Genomic DNA, 19,880 nt, shown 5'->3' on the forward strand with positions numbered 1-19,880 from the left:
AAATAAAATATCCCATCAAAAAAAAAAATTAAAATAAAATAATTACCTAATTTTTTTTTTAAAAAGAATAAAGGAACTATATAATACTGTATTAATTATTAATTAATAATAATAAACCCATCCTCTTCATTTTCACACTCACCGTTCCGTTCCGACCGTTCAACTCTTTCGATTTATAGCCGACAAAATTCTCAGAACCAAAGCATAATTTTTATATAAAAAAAAATTAATAAAAATTTAAAAATATAAAAACAAAAATATATTAGAAATTTTAGAATTAGAAACTCTTTGCTTAGCTTAGCTTAGTTTAGCTTCACAGTCTCTCTCTCTCTCTTACTCTCACTCTCTCACTTACTCACTCTCTCTTTCTCACACAGTCGCTTTCGTCGCTTCGATCTTAGGGTTAGGGTTAGGGTTTTCGAGCTCAGGAGTTTCGGCATTATCATGTGACACGGTGAGCTAGGGTATTTGGAAGATCCGCCGTGAGATCGAGGAGGATTCGGAGAGTATGGGGAATTGTTGTAGATCTCCGGCGGCGGTGGCGAGAGAGGATGTGAAATCGAACTTTTCCGGCCACGATCACGGCCGGAGAGACTCGAACGCCGGAAAGAAGGCTCCGATCACGGTTTTGGCCGGTTTGCCTAAGGAGAACATCGATGAGAGGTACCTGCTGGACCGGGAGCTCGGTCGCGGCGAGTTCGGCGTGACGTACCTCTGCATAGACCGGGACACGAGGGAGTCATTGGCTTGCAAGAGCATTTCGAAGCGGAAGCTCAGGACTGCGGTGGATATCGAAGATGTGAGGCGCGAGGTGGCGATAATGAAGCACTTGCCTAGGAATTCGAGCATTGTGAGCTTCAAGGAGGCGTGCGAGGACGACAATGCGGTGCATTTGGTGATGGAGTTGTGCGAGGGAGGCGAGCTTTTCGATCGGATTGTGGCGCGGGGCCACTATACAGAGCGCGCCGCCGCCGCGGTCACGAGGACTATTGTGGAGGTTGTGCAGCTCTGCCATAAGCATGGAGTGATTCATAGGGACTTGAAGCCTGAGAATTTCTTGTTCGCCAATAAGAAGGAGAATTCGCCTTTGAAAGCAATTGATTTCGGGCTTTCGATATTCTTCAAGCCAGGTCAGAATTTGAACTTTGCTGTTTCTGTTTTGGTAAATTTGTTTATTGAGATTTGAGATTGAGACATGAGCTTATGTTTATACTAGTGAAAATGTTAAGTTTGGTATATGGTACTTGTATTGTGGATTAGGCTGTTATGACTTATTTAGCATGTACTTGCCTTCCATAATTGGATAGGATATACATTATATTTAGTTTGGTTAGTTAAAGTCTCTTGTTTTAGAATAAATGACCCAGGATCGAATCCTGCCTACACCAAAAAGAAACCCATTGGTATCTTGGTCATGAAGTGGACTCCATAAGTTTAAATCCTGTTGTACCTGTAAAAGAAAAGTGTATGTGTTGTGTTGTGTTGTTTTATAGATAATGGTAAGTTTTATTGTGTTCGATATGTTAGAGCTGGAATCAGTTTGCACATTTTTTTTTATTGATAAGAAAAGTACAATGTGTTTACGATAGTAAATCCAATGCAATTGAAGCGAATACAAACAAATGAAAGGGAATCAGTTTGCACTTGTATTCACTGGTCAAACAATGTTGATGTGGATGCCTCCTAAAGTTAGATGTTATTTGAAAGTTTTTGTAGCAAAGTGGCTAGGTACCAATTGGGATCTTGATGTATGTCCAAAAGATCTAAAATGACCTCTCGATGGTATGCAACTTTTTAAACTAAGGGGTCATTGTGGGGAAAGGTACTGGCTGGGTTTTTGCTTTATTGCACTAGGAAATTAAGAGGATGACATGTAGCCAAACAAGAATGTGGAAATGAAAAGAGATAAAGGACAAAATATATGTTGTTGACGTTTTATCTGAGTTATTGGAGTCTGTTGACCTAGAAAATCAGATATTTGTCTCATTCTCATTCAAAATATATGTTGTTGGGGACTAGAAGATAGTACAACCCTTTCAACTTCTAAATTTGATTTACATAAGATTTAGTGTCTTTTTTTTTGTTGTATGTTTTTGCTTCTTTTTTTTTTAGGTTAAGTAATAAAATTTTATTGAATAAAAAGAACCATCTCATGCACAGAGGATAGTCTAAAGAATTACAAAAATAATGCAAGTTACAATTGAAATGAGAGAGAATGAATAAAATCTACGATAGAATAGATATTGCTAGGACCCCAAACATTGGACCATTCAAACAAAGCTTTATTGCAGCCATTTGGCTTGAAGATTCCTCTCACTCTACAATGTCCACAACAAACATAAAGGGGCTAGATTCCAAACAAAACAAGAGTGTTTTCAAAAACCACTTTTTCATCCAATTAAAAGATCAACAACACTCTTTGGCATTACCCACGAACCCCAAACACATGGAAGACAAAACCCCACAATTCATACGCAACATCACGATGTAACAAAAAGTGGTTCATTGTCTCCACTCTCCCCATTGTGCCTACTCAAAGTAACCATCTTTGTATTGTATAGAAATCTCTATGAAACCTTAAGTGAAGAAAGTTTTTGCAACCTTGGCCGAGCTCACTTTTTAGCCTTTATAAAAAAGGAAAGGAAATTAGATGCTTAGTTGCATGAAAAGTATGACCTCAAGTAAGCAATAGTGGTCAGTGGATGCTTAGAAGCTATAATGCTTGCATACATGTATCTGGTGGTGCCACACTGAAACTTGACTTAAATTTGGAAAGATTGGCATTGCTGGAATATTGTGTATATAATTTTGTAGAATCAATTTCTCTTCCCTTTCTTACTTCTTGACAAGTATTTCTGTCTTGATCAGATAGTTGAGTTATTTATTTATTTTTTTGATTACCTGCATTTGATCTCCTGACTGGGTGGTTTTATATTATCTAATCCTGTGAAAATTCTTCTGAACTAATTAGAGGTTTTTCCAAATTATTAAGCATGCATTGAGTTGGTGACTGTTTGACTGATAAGTATAATTAATATTTTTGCGACTTGGGCTGTCCACTATCCTTATCTAATTGTTTGGCATCTGTTTCTGATTTTTACTATGTTCACTTGTTCAACAGTAGTGATATTAATATATCAATCAATAACAGTTTGGTTAATTGGTATGGAGTGGTTTTAAACAATGTAGTCAAAGGCAAGCCGAGTGCTCGCCTAGGCGTCTGGGCGAGGTGCCTTAAAGGCTCTAAGGCGAGGTGCCTTTAGTGAGGCGCTCGCCTTTAGAGCCTAGGAGAGCAAGGTGATTGCCTTAAGCCATGAAAAAGGCGCTAAGGCGAGAGCCTCAAGTTATTTTATTTTTTTTTTAAAATAATTTTTTTAAATAGAAGTTTGTTGTGAAACCTATTTTAGATTATTAATTTCACAAGGCATGTTATAAAACCTATTGTTAGTTAAATTAGTTTACAAATTTGTTTTGTAAAACCTACTGTTATGTAGAAGCTTGTAGTAAAACGTATTGTTAGAATTAACTAATAGAGCCTAACCCATGTTAATCCTATTTTGAAATAATTTTATAGACCTAATTTCTTCATGCTTCACATTGAAAAATACTTCATTATAATATTATAATACACTAGGTACATATGATTTAAGTTCCATATGTATAATAAATATATTAAGAATTTGGTGCCTCGCTTTACTCAGGCTAGCGCCTTTTTGTCGCCTCATGCCTCGGGCGATAAAAGGCCTTGGTGCCTTAAGGTTGCCTTTCGCCTTTGACTACCTTGGTTTTAAAAGGCCTTAGTTACAATAGAATGATGGCTTAAGTTTTGCTCAGCATTACCTTGGGGAAATAAAACAATCAGCAGTTGACCCAAAATCCAAAATGAGAAAAGCAAAACAGTTCTTTTCACCTTCATTTGTCTTCTCCTACAGCTGTTGTAGAGGTTGTCATCGCTGATTGTTTGACTTTTTCACTATTGTGTTCAGTGTTGTTAAAAGCGCGCTTAAACTCAAAGCTCGAAGCCCCAAGGCTCCAGCGCTTTTTGCCTCAAAAGCTAAGCTCATTCAAAGAAGCACACTTTAGTTACGCTTTTTTGTGCTTTTTCAAAAAGCTCAAAGCGTGCTTTTTGGAGCTTTTTTATATTTTTCAAAAAAAAAAAAAAAAAAAAAAAAAAAAAAACTGAATTAAAGCTATAGGATCTTGACATTATTGATATAAACCATTGATTTTGTATATTTTTAGTGTAAATTACTTATCAAAAAAAAAAAATTTTAAGTATAACTTGTCCTAAAACCCAACCCACAACCTCCCAGATCTTTTCTATTTTTGTTTTTTCTTCTTGAAACAGTAACCCACCTAGCTCCTTGGTACCAATTACCATGTTGCAATGTCCTCATATTCTTAGCTCATTAATGAAAAAAAAAGAAAAAAAAACCGTATGATATAATATATGTGGTAATTGTTTAGTTACTTTAGTGGTGGATTTTGAACATAGCAAACTAATTCTTCCAGAGTTATAGTCATTAAGTGATTAAATTATTAACTAATATTACTAATTAGTCATAGGGAATTATAGATATAGGAGATTTAAGAAAGGATATTACATGGAAGTACTGATATCTAGCTTATCCAAAAAAATAAAATGACTTGACTTGCAATTTTTGTGTTAAAATTGCAAAAGTAGGGCATATCTAAATGTTATATGAATTATATAAAAAGTTTTATTTCAATTTATATGATAATTTGATCACTTGATTGTTGCATTTCTCATTAATAATAATTTTTAAAATTTTAAAATTATTTTTTAAAAATGTGCGCTTCACTTCAATCAGGCGCGCTCTTGCGCTTTGCGCCTAGGCTCTAAGAGGCCTTTGTGCTTAAGTACACCCCTCGCTTTTACCAACACTGATTGTGTTGTTATTAAATGTTGTTTCTTCAACCACACATGATGTCAGAGAGTTTTTTTTTTTCTGTAAGTCTTTATTACATTGTTCAAAGAGATATTGGTATAGTATCTCTAGTCAGTAGTATGAAAATATTGTTTCTTCACTCATTGTGGAGAAGTTCACATGTAAAAATGACTATGCTCTTTGTGGAGATATATGCATTCAGTACATACTGATGTTGGTAAGAGTGTTAGCTGAAGCGCAAAGGCCTCTTGGAGCCTAGGTGCAAAGTGCAAGTGTGTGCTTGATAGAATAAAGAACACATTTAATATATATATATATAATGTAGTAAATTTGAAAACAATTGTTAATGGACAATATAACAATCAAGTGATCAACTAATCGTATAATATTGAAATATAGCATTTTATATAATTATTTCATGATTTACAAAATATACGGAACCATGATATTTGATAGCCGTGAATATATATTTTGCATGAGTGAACTTTTTTTAAAAAAAAAAAAAACAAAAGGGGGAAACAACAAAAAAGTGGGTATTGGTTCCAGAAGAAATTAGAAAGATCAAGGGAAAAGGAAGAAGAAGGTGAAGGGGGTATGCCCCCAAAAAAGAACGGGTATCAGTTATCTCTTTCAAGACAAACTTCAAAGACCACTTATCAAAAAAATACAAACTTTGAAGACCAAGAAAAGCAAGAGAAGGGAGTTATACCAGGAGAGGTTGGGGGGGGGGGGGGGGGGAAGGAACTAGTAGTTGGGTCAAGTAGAGGAGGTAGAGCTTAAAGCTGAAAGTCAAAAGAGAAATAAAATGAGAGAGAGAGAGAGATGTATGTCATAGAGGAAAAAGGAAAACTTTGTCTTTGGCTTTGGCTCTGGAGTCTTCCATCTGGTTTTGTGTTAGTTACATTGAATGTTCCTATAAAATATATATATATATATATATATATTATTATGATTATTATTATCTTCTAGAATTTGCAATGAGTGGTTGAGGGGTGGGCTTATGTGTATTAATCATACCACAATTGATGTTTATATAAGAAATCAAAGGTATATACCATTAATATCTCATGGTTACATTAATAACTGAATTTTTTTTTTTTTGAATAATATTAAAAGCCCAAAAAAGTGCTCTTAATGCTTATTGGAAAAAGCTTCAAAAGCATCCCTTATACACACTTTTGCTAATGCACTGCACTTTAGAGACGAAAAGTGCTAAAGGCTTGGCACTTTGCACTTGAAGTGCATTTTTACCAACATTGATATACCACCTTTTTGTCTCCCCAATCTCTTAGTTATAGATACTTTCTCATGCGTGTTCTAAGAGGCTTCTAAGAGTTCCATCCTTCTCTAGGAAAAAATGGGTCGTGGGGGATGGTGGGCTTGGTGTTAAGTAGTCTGCCATTTACCAGGAAACATCAAGAGTTATTTTAAGTGGTTTACAGTTGCATTACTAATATTTTTTGACCATTTTCTCATTGATTTTGGTGATTGTTGTCTGCTTTTAGAATGTTTACTATTGCACTGATGTTTTCTGATGATTAAATATAATGCATTACTAGGTGAGAGGTTCTCAGAAATTGTTGGAAGTCCATATTACATGGCTCCAGAGGTGCTCAAGCGGAATTATGGGCCAGAGATAGATATATGGAGTGCAGGGGTTATTCTCTATATTTTGCTATGTGGGGTTCCCCCATTCTGGGCTGGTAATTATATTCCTAGCATCTCTCTCTCTCTTTGTGTGTGTGCGCGTGCGCACATGGGTTTGTGTCTCTACCATTGTTTCTGACCAGGGCAGAGTGTACTTATGATGCAGAGTCTGAACAAGGTGTTGCACAGGCTATTCTTCGTGGGCTAATAGATTTCAAACGGGATCCATGGCCTAATATCTCAGATAGTGCAAAGAGTCTAGTCAAGCAAATGTTGGAGCCAGACCCCAAGCTTCGGCTCACTGCGAAGCAAGTACTCGGTATTCTACATCTCTTTTGTGCATAATACCTCATGATAAGAATGCATTGTATGTTCAAAAATTTGGGTAATATGAACGATATTTATTGTTCTCTGTGTCTGCATGCATATTTCCATTTTTTTTTGGTCCAAGCATTTGGCATTTTGGTAATCCCATCTAACAAGCCTCCCCCTGTCTCTCTCTACCCCCTCCCCCCTCCTTTTATTTCATTTTGGTGCATTACATTGATCAATGACCATTTGCCAATACAGAGCTTTAAATCTACTTTTGACAAATTAACTCAGTCCTTGAAAAATTAATAAAGAAAGTAAAGAACATGCAGACTAACAGTTAATTGAAAAAACACTAAGCCACTGGAGTTTAATGTTAGTTTACAAGATTTTAAAATGAATAAAAAACTTGTCCCTGTTTCTCAAAAGACCTAGTTTCTACACGAAAAAGTGTGCATATTATACTACAGTATTGATTATATTAGGAAATATATTATATTGTTGGTCATGTTAGTTTATTTCTTGTATGATAGGTGACATATCAATGATATATCTGTTTCTGGATAGGTATCTATGCAATTGTATGTAGATAGGTATATTGATATGGCTACAGAAATCTTGACACTCAGAGATCTTTAGAGCAATTGAAATCCTCTTTCCTATTTACCTTTGAGTGGGTACAAGCTTGCAGATTTACACATTATACTTCCATCTTTGAGTTTGATAACTCTCTAAGCTTTTCTGTTTGATTATTTGTAAATTTTTTTGGATACTTTCTGTTCATTATTGTAAACATGAAGTAATTCTCTCTCTCAATAAAACTTCAATACTTATCACGAAAAAAAGACATAAATCTTGACATTTTAAATTTGACACTCTCTGACACAGATTACTTGGTTTAAAACTTTATTCAAGTACGTTTAATGTGGTTTCCCAGTCATTTATGCTTTATTACTATTAACATGTTATCAAAAGCTCCTTATCAATATTTTTCTTTTGGAAACATGAATGGTAATTTCCTTACAAGCAAAATATAAATACACAAATAACTAAATATGCAGTTAGTCAATGTTGCATGAAAATTTATGATACAAGACTTTGATCTGTGTAACTCTATGTACATTCTGATTTTAGGTTTTTGTCGGATTTGCACATATCTGTTAAATATTGATTATGTTTTGAATACTGTTCTTTTCTGTTTACAGAGCATTCCTGGCTCCAAAATGCTAAAAAGGCTCCTAATGTTCCTCTTGGAGATGTTGTCAAGTCGAGGCTTAAGCAGTTTTCAATGATGAACCGATTTAAGAGAAAAGCCCTGAGGGTTAGTTGACTATTTCTATGTACCTTTTATGTTTTGAGTAATATTTTCTTTTGACAACCAAGTTGATTGGTTTGCTGCTGAAACAGGTTATTGCTGATTTCTTATCCATTGAAGAAGTTGAAGACATCAAAGAGATGTTTAAGAAGATGGACACTGATAATGATGGTATTGTTTCAATTGAAGAATTGAAAGTCGGACTTAGAAATGTCGGATCCCAGCTTGCAGAGCCTGAAGTCCAGATGCTTATTGAAGCTGTGAGTTTACATCCCTTTAATTTTAAGCCTGAAGTATTACTTCTCAAAATTCACATTTATTACTCCCCGTTCTCATCAGTGCCTATTCTACTCATATGTTGCCTTGTTTAAGGAGGCCCATCATATTGTTATTATGACCATCAGGACCATAATAATTGTTCAAACACGCATCACACGTTAAAATTTTCCGAGAATCCTTTTCAATGTATCCAACTATATTCAGTGTTATCTTTGACAAATCATTCCATTGTAGCAAGCCTAATCACTGGATCTGTTTGTTGTTTATGCCACTGAAGTGGTGGGCAGTCCTTGAAGTACCTTCTGGACAAGTGCTTCACGCAGTCTTGTTGACAATTTATGCATTCTTGTACTGGTGCCTAGTTCCAGGAAAATCATTTTTAAATGATTATGTGAAATTATTCTATTGGGTCTAGAAACTAGTTTCAGTAGGGGTTGACTCTAGATAGATTCTCAGGGTGTTGATGATGGTTCATGTCTTCCCCTTTTCCCTTTTCCCTTTCCCCTACCAAATAAACTTTATTCAAAATGACACAAACCATCATGAAGTTGATGTTTTATGTCATTAATCATATTGCACCCCTGCTGCCGCCTCATAAGTAGCAGATTCCTTTAAAGAGGAGTTGGGCTCCATGTGGACGTAACATCCCTTTGACACACTGGAAACAAATTGGAAATACTTTCTAAATTTCAACAATAAAATATTTTGACATTCTATACAGCAGTCAGACATGTAAGGGACATGTTGGGACACAAGTGCTCTGTTGTAACGTAGAAAAAATTGTTAGGAAAGAAAATACAATGACAGGCAGATGAATGATTAGGACACCTTGATTCTTAGACAAAGTTTTTGTCTTTCTATCTCCATTAAACATTACTCATTTTTTGAAAGGTGCTAAAAGTATAATCCAAGTGTCCATGGTAAATTAGTCTCTTAAGGATTGAACGGACAAATTCTTGGCAACAGGTAGATACTAATGGGAAAGGTACACTTGACTGCGGAGAATTTGTTGCTATTTCCCTCCATCTACAAAAGATGGCTAACGATGAACATCTTCACAACGCCTTCTCCTACTTTGACAAGGACGGGAATGGATACATTGAACCAGACGAGCTTCGGGATGCATTGATGGAAGATGGAGCGGATGATTGTACAGATGTAGCAAATGACATCTTCCAAGAAGTGGATACAGACAAGGTGAATGCCCAACAATTTCCACATACCTGGTTTTTCTTAAGCAGGTTACAAATCTGATGCTATTGTTTTATGAATGCAGGATGGGCGTATCAGCTATGATGAATTTGTGGCTATGATGAAGACCGGAACAGATTGGAGAAAGGCTTCTCGACATTATTCTAGAGGAAGATTTAACAGTCTAAGCATGAAGCTGATGAAGGATGGTTCTTTAAACTTGGGGTCTTTAAACTTGGGGAGTGAGTAGTATATATATATTTGAGGTTGGTGTTCTGCTTATTCACACACAAAAAAAAAAAAGTACTGTATTGCCCGCGTATCTGGGACTCACTTCCTTTGTGATTAGTTGTTGGGGTCCCTTGACCAAATGGAGTGCCGTTTACTTGGTGCCTTAAAAAGGGTCATGCAGGCTTGAGTGCATCTAACTTGTCCTTGGGAATGTTAATTGTGTAAAAGACGGTGCCTAGAGGCCATGGATTGGCATGTATGATTCTGTTCCTTTTTTTTTTTACCACTCCTTAAGTTGTTTTTCTGATTGAGTATGTGGAATTGAACTCTCCCGTAGTGTAGAATATTCTTGTCATAGAAATATGAAGGTCTTTTAGTGTATGCGTTGTGGGTCCAAATCATTCACGAAAATATCTGGTAGGAAATCATAAGGCTATCTCTCCCCCCCCCCCCCCCCCCCCCCCAAAACAAAAAAAAAAAGAAAAAGAAAAAAGAATACGAGGTTATCAGAAGAAATGCCATCCTTTTTATCTTTCGGATAATTCAGTTGTTGGGAAAGTGGGGATACTGGGATTTGAATTCCGGAAACTCCAAAAGGTGCCATTTGAACTAAATGACTCTTGGTTTGTAAGTGGCGTCCTTTAGAAGTTAAAATTGGGATAAATATTTATGGGACCCTTATAATAGGGCTGTAATGATGTTATAGGCCCAACAAGCTGTTAAAGAACATATTACATGCATCTTGTTATAGGCTTAACATACTTCATGCTTTTAGTAGTGTAATTGGAAGGATACTAGACGCTCTTACATTAGAGTTTTTGTGGCAATTGAGGAACAAAGCAGTCCATGGAGGATTTAAGCCAACAGGTGAAGAGCGAAGAGCTGGAAAGAGCGTTTCAAAGAAATTTCCATGAGCACTGGATGATTATGTCCAAGAATCATCACATACCACCTTCATCTACAGTTTCGATCACTCATTGGAATAATCCAACAAGGGAGAGAAGAAAGATAAATTGTGATGCAGCTGTGGGAAAATTTGACTCAGCTATTGCCATGATTGCCAGAGATTGGAGAGGGAATTTGGTGTTTGCTTGTTCCATCAAAGTGAACACCAACATCCCTATTCAAGCGAAAGCCTGAGGCACTTGGATGGGTTGTTTCTACTGTTCAAGCTGAGGCTGATGCGCTTAGATAGGCTGTTTCTACTGTCATGAATCACAAACTTATCAATGTGAGTTTTGAAAGTGACTGTCAGGTTTGCATCCAAGGTCTGACTTTCTCCACTATTCTGTTCCATGGAGAGTTAGTAATATTTTGTAGGAAACTAAGTATTTAACTAGTTTAGTTCCTTTTTTTTCTTTTAACTAGGTTCCTAGTAAGGCTAACTAGGCTGCTCATGTTCTTAGCCGTTGGTCACTTTTAAATAGATTTTTTGGCTTCTTTGATTCTAATTCAGCTCCTCCTTCTGTTCTAGATGTAATTAAGGAGGATGCTCAGTTTGTATCTTGTTTTTGTTAATAAAAGTTTTTATTCTTAGCCAAAAAAAAAAAAAAAAAATGAAAAAAAGGGGAAGGATACTAGACGCAAAATTGGTGTGCAATGTAAAGGCATTTGGCAATTGGCATCAAACTTGGGTACCAGTTGGACACTTAACAAAGAATTGGAATGAAATCAAAACCTAATTTGATTTTTTTTTTTTTTTTTTGACGAGAAAAATCTAATTTGAACTATTAATTGAAATTTTCTTTTAAGAATATAGATGTGGCAAAGACTTTTCAGAACGTCTTAAAGCAAACTCTTGCAAATTTGTTCCGTGGACAATTTGACAACAGCATTGCAGCATACCCATAGGCTCGTGCCTACAGGCCATGGGTCAAATATATCAGATATGTCGAGTGAGCCATCATAATTCCCATGCAAGCAATACTCGTGTGTGTGTGTATATATTAAAAGACAGCACTATTACTAAACCAAACTCGAGGGTCCTCTTGAGATGGATAGGCCCAAATATTGGAGATGGAAATAAGCCCAAAGGCATTAAAAAAAAAAAAGAAAAAGAAAAAAAAAAGCCTAATTAACAACATTGTGGACAAAGCAATTTGCTAACCTACAAACATGAACAACGACCCAAGCAAAACTCATTGTTTAAATATCGCTTTTTTTTTTTTTTTTTAATAATAATAATAGTGCATTATTAGCTAAGCTTTGTTGGAGGTTAGCTTGTGAACAGGAAGCTCCTTGGGCAAAAATGCTTGTGGCTAAATACCTCTCCCCCAGCAGAATGTCTGAAGAAGGAAATAAGCTCCCATGCTCTACTATTTGGGCAACTTGTAAGAAGGGTGGCCTAGTCTATGTCAAGGGGTTAAAATGGTCAGTGAGAAATGGGGAGAAAGTGAAGGTTTGGAATGATTTTTGGCTTCCTATGGGTTCCTTGAGAACTCTAATTAAAGGGCCTTTGAACCGTGATGAAAATCTCATTACTGTGAAACAATGTTTTGATCAAAAACATGAATGGCAAGCTCAATGCCTTTCTTTTGACTTGCCTGAACATATTCTCAATGTCATCAAAGCTACTCCGTTGTCTTGTAATCCGGAAGCAGAGGATTCACTCCAATGGGCCTTTTCCAAGAATGGTTTTTTCTCTTTGAAATCTGCTTACTTATTGGCAAGGGGTTTAAACCCTTTGAACCTTGATACTATTACGGTGGATTGGGTGTGGAAAGCTGAAACTTATCTTAAGATTCAATTCTTTCTATGGCTTTGTCTTCACAATAGCGTGCCCACCGGGGAAGTTTTGGGTTCAAGGGGTTTAAGTCTTGATCCCATATGCAGTTTATGTCATCAAAGCATGGAAACAATTGATCATCTTTTAAGGGGTTGTTGGTTTGGTCGAGATTGTTGGCAGCAAATTCAGTTCCTGATTTGCATGAGGGAAACTTTCAATTTACCAATTGATAAATGGCTTGAAGTCAACTGTAAGGCAGATATCAAATACTATAGAATGGGCATTCCTTGGAAGATTTTGTTTCCCATGGGAGTGTGGCAGTTATGGTTGCATAGGAACAATTTTATTTTCAAAACTGGTAAGGTGAACAGATCATGTTTCAAGAGAAGTATCAAGGATAGTGTTGAGTTCTTCTCTGTTGGGTTGAATGCTAAGCTGCCTAAAGCCAAATTTGTTGTTGCCATGGGTTGGGAGAAACCTCCATTGGGTTGGGTGAAGCTTAACTCTGATGGTTCTGCACTAGGCAATCCTGGACGTGCAGGTGGGGGCGGTGTGATCAGGGACCATGATGGGAAATGGTTGAAAGGCTATGCTCGGCCACTTGGAAGCACCAATAGTTGTATGGCTGAACTGTGGGCTCTTAGGGATGGTCTTTTATTAGCTAAGGAAATGGGGTTGAATAACCTCATCATTGAGTTGGATGCTTTAAGTGTTGTTTTACTATAGAACAATAATACTACCAACTTGATATCGGAACCATTACAAAATGATTGTAGGAAGCTGGTGAGGGAGATCCCTAACAAGCAGATAACGCACATCTTTAGGGAGGCCAATCAATGTGCTGATGTGATGGCCAAACTAGGTGCAAGCAATGTAACTTCTTTTGTTGTCTTTTTGCATCCACCGCCTGTGGTTGAAAGAATTCTAGCTAATGATAAAGCTAGTTTGCATTGTAACAGACTTATTAATTCCTAGTTTAATGCTATTTCCTTGTTGACCAAAAAAAAAAATGGGGTCTCTCTTTTGGTGTACTTGATTTGTAGCTGAGATCAAAGAACTCACATTGTCTCAATTTCACGAGAGTATTTTATGAGACGGTTTTTTTATTTTTTTTATTTTTTATACAAGATAGAATTTCTACTCTAGCCTAATCTAAGTGTATATGTGTGTGAAGCTCATTCCTAGAGATTTGAACTCCGGCCCTTTCCCCACACCCCACAAGTATTTATACTTGTAGAGTGACCACCACACCAGGGGTGCGCGGTGGTATGAGACGGTTTTAAGAGATCACCATCTCACATTATATGACATCCATACATACTGTGAGAGAGGTATCATAAGATTGTCCACAAGATATTTTTTCCAATTTCACGTTCGAATCCATTATGGAGTTAAAATGTGTAGTGACCTAATAAGGATACTCATATTATTTTAATGTTACTTATTCTCTATCTTGTCTTGCACAGAAATGAATAAATTTATTAGAGGTCAATTAATAGTGGATATAACTTATTAGAGGTCAATACTTGTACCAAGGTTTAGGTCGTCACTCATCGGGATTAGTTTATATTAGAGATTAGGACAATTATATGACAGCTCACAGCATAATACAAACAATCATTATGTTGGGAAAAAAAAATTATTGTTCATAGAAAAGTACAAGATTAGGAAAATTATATGACAACTCACTGCATAATACAAACAATCATTAAGTTGGGAAAAAAGAAGAAGAAAGATTTTACTTAAACCAAATAAGCTGGATAAAGTGAAAAAAAGGGGTTATACATTATATGTGTGGATAGTATCGAATTGTAGATGGTGGGAGTTTGGAAAGAAAGAGGAATCGCATTATGGACTCCAACTGAGCACAAGGCGAGTCTGGCTTCTTGATGATGGTCGTTGACACGCGGATATCAACAAGCCTATATTATACCTTTAATAGTTTTTGGAGTAATTTGTAGGTTGCAAGGCCGGCTCAATACAATTTGAGGCCTAAGACGAAAATTTTAAATGAGCACTTTTATATTTAAATATTACTTACGTAATATTTAGTTTATTTCGCTTTGTTTGTTTCAGTATTAACATTTTTTGGAAAATGGTTCATTTTTCAAAGAGTATTTTCTAAAAAATTATCTCATTTTCTAGAGTATGATAACGACCTTGAAAATGAGCTTTAGAATGTTTTCTAATATTTGGTATGCATTTTTTTTAAATATTTCTTGTATAATTTAAAACATGTCTATTATGTAAACCAACTAATGTAATTAATATAAATAAAAAACCAAGAATGAATTTGGTTTTCATATTAAAATTTTGACAATAGATACAATCAAAATTAATTAGTTGTTAAATTTTCATGATCTTTACTACTCATCTTACTCATATATATGGATAGTAACACACACACATCAATCATTTGTCTATATATATAAAATTGACAAGGGAATACATCTTCAATAAGTATAAATAAAAATAACTTTTAATTGTCTACTATGATCAACCACAAGTCTTCAATATTACTCTAAATTATGTATTTACATAATGTATCTGCATAATATATTACCACTGCATATATAGTATCTGCATAAAATATTTGCCAACAAATGCAATTCTCCTAAACAATTATAATTCATTATATAACAATATATTATTAGTTCACGGTAAAGATTGTCCTATGTAAAAGCAATTTAGAGCCATATAGCCATATAAGCACTATGTTTAAAATTTTCATCTTTTACTTCATTCATTCTTTTTTTTCTTCTTCTTCTTCTTCTTCTTCTTCTTCTTCTTCTTTTCTTCTTTTTTTTTTTTTTTTAAATTTTTTTTTTTGCACTTATATGTATGAAAAAGAAGTAACTTCTGTCTGAAATCCATCAAACCGAAAATTTCTTAGAGAAAAAAGAAAATCAAACTTGAAATTCAAAGCAAAGAATTGATATTTTGGTAGAGAGGAACGAAATAATTACTGCTGCAAATCTGTTCTCCTTTGCAAGTCAGAGCTATTGACTTATTAGTGAAGGGAAAAAAATCTAATCAGAGAATATGTTACATAGGGGAAGAGAAACATGGGGAGAGAGAGAGAGAGAGAGAGAGAGAGAGAGAGAGAGAGAGAGAGAGAGAGAGAGAGATCTATGAGAAGAGGAGAGATTATAGTTAGTGACAGTGAGGGTGTGAGGAGAGAAAAAGTAAAGGGAAGAGAGAAAAGTGAAAGAGCTTACCACGAGAGAGAGAAGGCGCCAAAAAATTATGTTTCCCACAGCTACAGACGAAGATAATATTTATAGGAAATGTAATGTGTGTGAGAGAGAGAGATTGTTTTCCAAAATTTTTTTGGAAAACAACTTATAGAAAATAAGTCTTATTTTTATTAGGGCTTTCCATTAACTAAAGATAGTTTTCCAATGACTAGTAGGTTTTTTTTGTGTGTGTGTGTGTGCATGCGCGCGCGCGCACACTACCAAATACTAGAAAATGTGGAAAACTATCTTTACAGAAAGTTTTCTAGTGAAACAAATAGAGCGTTAACCATTAATTTAGTTAATGTTCTATATTATTATTTCTATTTAAAGTTCATTATTCTCAAGGTTTAATATGACTAAATAGCTTGAGTGATGCTAGAGATATTACAAATTTTACTGTATAGGCCTTACAAATTAACATATCACCAATCATAAGAAAAAAAAATGATTATGACATTCCTATATTATTTAAGTGGCACAAATCATATTCTTGCTAAATCATTTTGTAAGCTTTCTTTTTCTTGTTTTTGGCAGTAAAACTTGTTGTAATTTCAGCATTTTCATTTGCTTAGTGGTGATTTGTTTGGATTACTATTAATTTGTAATTTTTTTTTTTGGAAAAATGCTAAAGTTAATATAATTTTTACTACAAAAAGCCTACAAACTGATGTGGAACAAAAAAGAAAAAAAAAGAAAAAAAGAAGAAGAGACGGGTGGCACTTCAACAACTACAAGATAATACATGAATATTTGAATTACTTGGTATGATTAGTGACACAACAATTTATAAGACCTATGTAATAAAATTTGTGGTATTTCTAATATCACTTAATTTTTTAGACCTCCTTAAAAGTGGAGGAAAAAGAATTTACAAGTCACATTTTTTTAATTAAAAAAAATCACTTATTCCCCCTTTTAGGGTCCTGTCTCCCTTAGGAGGCTTACCTCATGGCCTAAATGGTTTAGGCCTTGCGCTGGCCCTAAAAACTAAGTAGCTGTTGGTGGGGTTGGTGGACACTTTCTCTTGAGAATTTTGAAAACTTTCTGTCTGCGGTACTTTTTTCCTTGAGATGAAACTGCAGCGCTTTTTACCTTGAGATGAAACTATGATTGTGCTAATATTTGATTAAATTATCCACATGACTGAATTCATGTGTCATTATTTGAGCACAATGTGTTACATAATGTTTATATATATATATATATATATATATATATATTTGATAGATAAAAGTGAAGAAAGAGTAGGTGGGTTTAAACCGCAAAACATTAGACACTATAAAAGATGTTATTTGATAAATTGTGATGCAGCTGTGGGAAAATTTGACTTAGCTATTGCCATGATTGCCAGAGATTGGAGAGGAAATTTGGTGTTTGCTTATTCCATCAAAGTGTACACCAACATCCCTGTTCAAGTTGAGGCTAAGACACTTAGATTGGTTGTTTCTACTGTTCAAGCTGAGGCTGATGCACTTAGATAGGTTGCTTCTATTGCCATGAGTCACAAACTTATCAATGTAAGTTTTGAAAGTGACTGTCAGGTTTGCATCCAAGGTCTGACTTCCTCTACTGATTCTGTTCCATAGAGGGTTAGTAATATTTTGCAGGAAACTAAGAATTTAACTAGTATAGTTCATTCTTTTTCTTTTAATTGAGTTCCTAGAAAGGCTAACCAGGCTGCTCATGTTCTTAGCCGTTGGTCACTTTTAAATAGATTTTTTGGTTTCTTTGATTCTAATTCAGCTCCTCCTTCTATTCTAAATGTAATTAAGGAGGATGCTCAGTTTGTATCTTGTTTCTGTTAATAAAAGTTTTTATTCTTAGCCAAAAAAAGAGAAAAGGGAAGGATACTAGACGCAAAATTGGTGTGCAATGTAAAGGCATTTGGCAATTGGCATCAAACTTGGGTGCCAGTTGGACACTTTACAAAGAATTGCAATGAATTCAAAACCTAATTTGATTGATATATATATATATATATATTTTTTTTTTTTGACGAGAAAAATCTAATTTGAACTATTAATTGAATTTTTATTTTAAGAATATAGATGTAGCAAAGACTTTTCAGAACGTCTTAAAGCAAACTCTTGCAAATTTGGTCCGTGGACAATTTGACAACAGCAATGCAGCATGCCCATGGGCTCGTGCCTACAGGCCATGGGTCTAATATATCAGATATGTCGAGTGAGCCACCATAATTCCCATGCAAGGAATACTCCTGTGTGTGTGTGTATATATTAAAAGACAGCACTATTACTCAACCAAACTCGAGGGTCCTCTTGAGATGGAGCCCAAATATTGGAGATGGAAATAGGCCCAAAGGCATTAAAACCAAAAAAAGCCTAATTAACAACATTGTGGACAGAGCAATTTGCTGACCTACAAACATGAACAACGACCCAAGCAATACTCATTGTTTAAATATGTTTTTTTTTTTTTTTTTTTTAATAATAATCAGTTTGTAATGGGGTCTCTCTTTTGGTGTACTTGATTTGTAGCTGGGATCAAAGAACTTACACTGTCTCAATTTCATGAGAGCATTTTATGAGACGGTCTTAAGAGATTACCATCTCACATTATATAACATCCATACATGCTATGAGAGAGATATCATAAGATTGTCTCACAGGATATTTTTTCCAATTTCACATTCGAATCCATCATGGAGTTAAAATGTGTAGTGACCTAATAAGGATACTCATATTATTTTAATGTTACTTATTCTCTATCTTGTCTTGCACAGAAATGAATAAACTTATTAGAGGTCAATTAATAGTGGATATAACTTATTAGAGGTCAATACTTGTACCAAGGTTTAGGTCGTCACTCATTAGGATTAGTTTATATTGGAGATTAGGAAAATTATATGACAGCTTATAGCATAATACAAACAATCATTAAGTTGGGAAAAAAAATTATTGTTCTTAGAAAAGTAAAAATTTAAAAGATTTGACATAAACCAAATAAGGTGGATAAAGTGAAAAAAAGGGTTATACATTATATGTGTGGATAGTATCCTTTTGTAGGTGGTGGGAGTTTGGGAAGAAAAGGAATCGCATTATGGACTTCAACTGAGCACAAGGCGAGTCTAGCTTCTTGCTGATGGCATAGTTTTCAAAACCAGATCATTTAATGAACCGTTAAAGGGAGAGGTTCAAGATTTTCAAGGTCGGACTGAGGTCGAACCATGATGATGTCATAATTAGTTTAATAATTATTTAAAAAATATATAAATTTATAAAACTTGCAAAATTGACTAATATATCTATATATGTGAGAGAAATTTAATGATTTTCAAGCATATATTTAAAATTAAATAAGAAAGTTAGTAAAATAAAATAATAACCATGAAAAAATTAAAAATTATAATTATTTTTTGAAGTAAAGTTGAATATCTTTGAAGGATTTTAATTATAATTTTTTTATATTCTTTCTAAGAGATGGATAATTTAATTCAGTAGAATAGGATTGTGTTAAGTTATTTTTTTTTTTAAAAATTGCGTTAAGTTTACTTCAAGTTTTTTATTTTTTTTAATTTTTTAATATTGTTGAGCATCTACTTTTAAGCTTAGCTGAGTAGTTAGACTCTAGCTCCAACTTGGACTATGCCAAGGTTCTAAACTTGGTAAGCACACTTTTCCGATTTTTTCTTAATTAACAAGCATGCTTGAACTGTGGTTGGACCGTACGATTCATGCCATCGGTTCTGCATGAACCGTGCGGTCCAACTGCGGTTTAATGGGTTCATGAAATTTCAAATAAATTCAGTTCTTTATGTTTAAAAAACCGAATTTTAGTTCGATTTTCGATTAATCCAGTCAGATCATCTAGTCTGGTTTGGGTTTGACAACCTTCACCTCGCTGACATGCGGATGCCAACAAGCCTATATTATACCTGTAAGGTCAGTCTTTGGGGCCCAGGTCCAAAAGTAGGTGGTTCTGGCCCAAAGGACCTTAGACAATGAATTTGTAGAGGGCGGGTTACAGAACTAGGACTTGGCGAAGTGAATGTTAGTTAATTTTAGGCTAGGCAA

General features: G+C 34.9%; 1 protein-coding gene across 1 annotated transcript; it reads left to right on the plus strand.

Annotated features, from left to right (window-relative positions):
* Positions 1 to 267: 267 nt before the first annotated feature.
* Positions 268 to 9,941, plus strand: LOC115953061 (calcium-dependent protein kinase 13). Its single transcript, XM_031070541.1, has 7 exons — positions 268 to 1,130; positions 6,470 to 6,613; positions 6,724 to 6,876; positions 8,072 to 8,187; positions 8,274 to 8,441; positions 9,427 to 9,657; positions 9,737 to 9,941. Exons 1-7 carry the CDS (start codon positions 509 to 511, stop codon positions 9,899 to 9,901), a joined length of 1,599 nt encoding a protein of 532 aa, XP_030926401.1. The 5' UTR covers positions 268 to 508; the 3' UTR covers positions 9,902 to 9,941.
* Positions 9,942 to 19,880: the final 9,939 nt, after the last annotated feature.

The sequence above is a fragment of the Quercus lobata genome, chromosome 7 (genome assembly GCF_001633185.2).
Source record: "Quercus lobata isolate SW786 chromosome 7, ValleyOak3.0 Primary Assembly, whole genome shotgun sequence".
Lineage (NCBI taxonomy): Eukaryota > Viridiplantae > Streptophyta > Magnoliopsida > Fagales > Fagaceae > Quercus > Quercus lobata.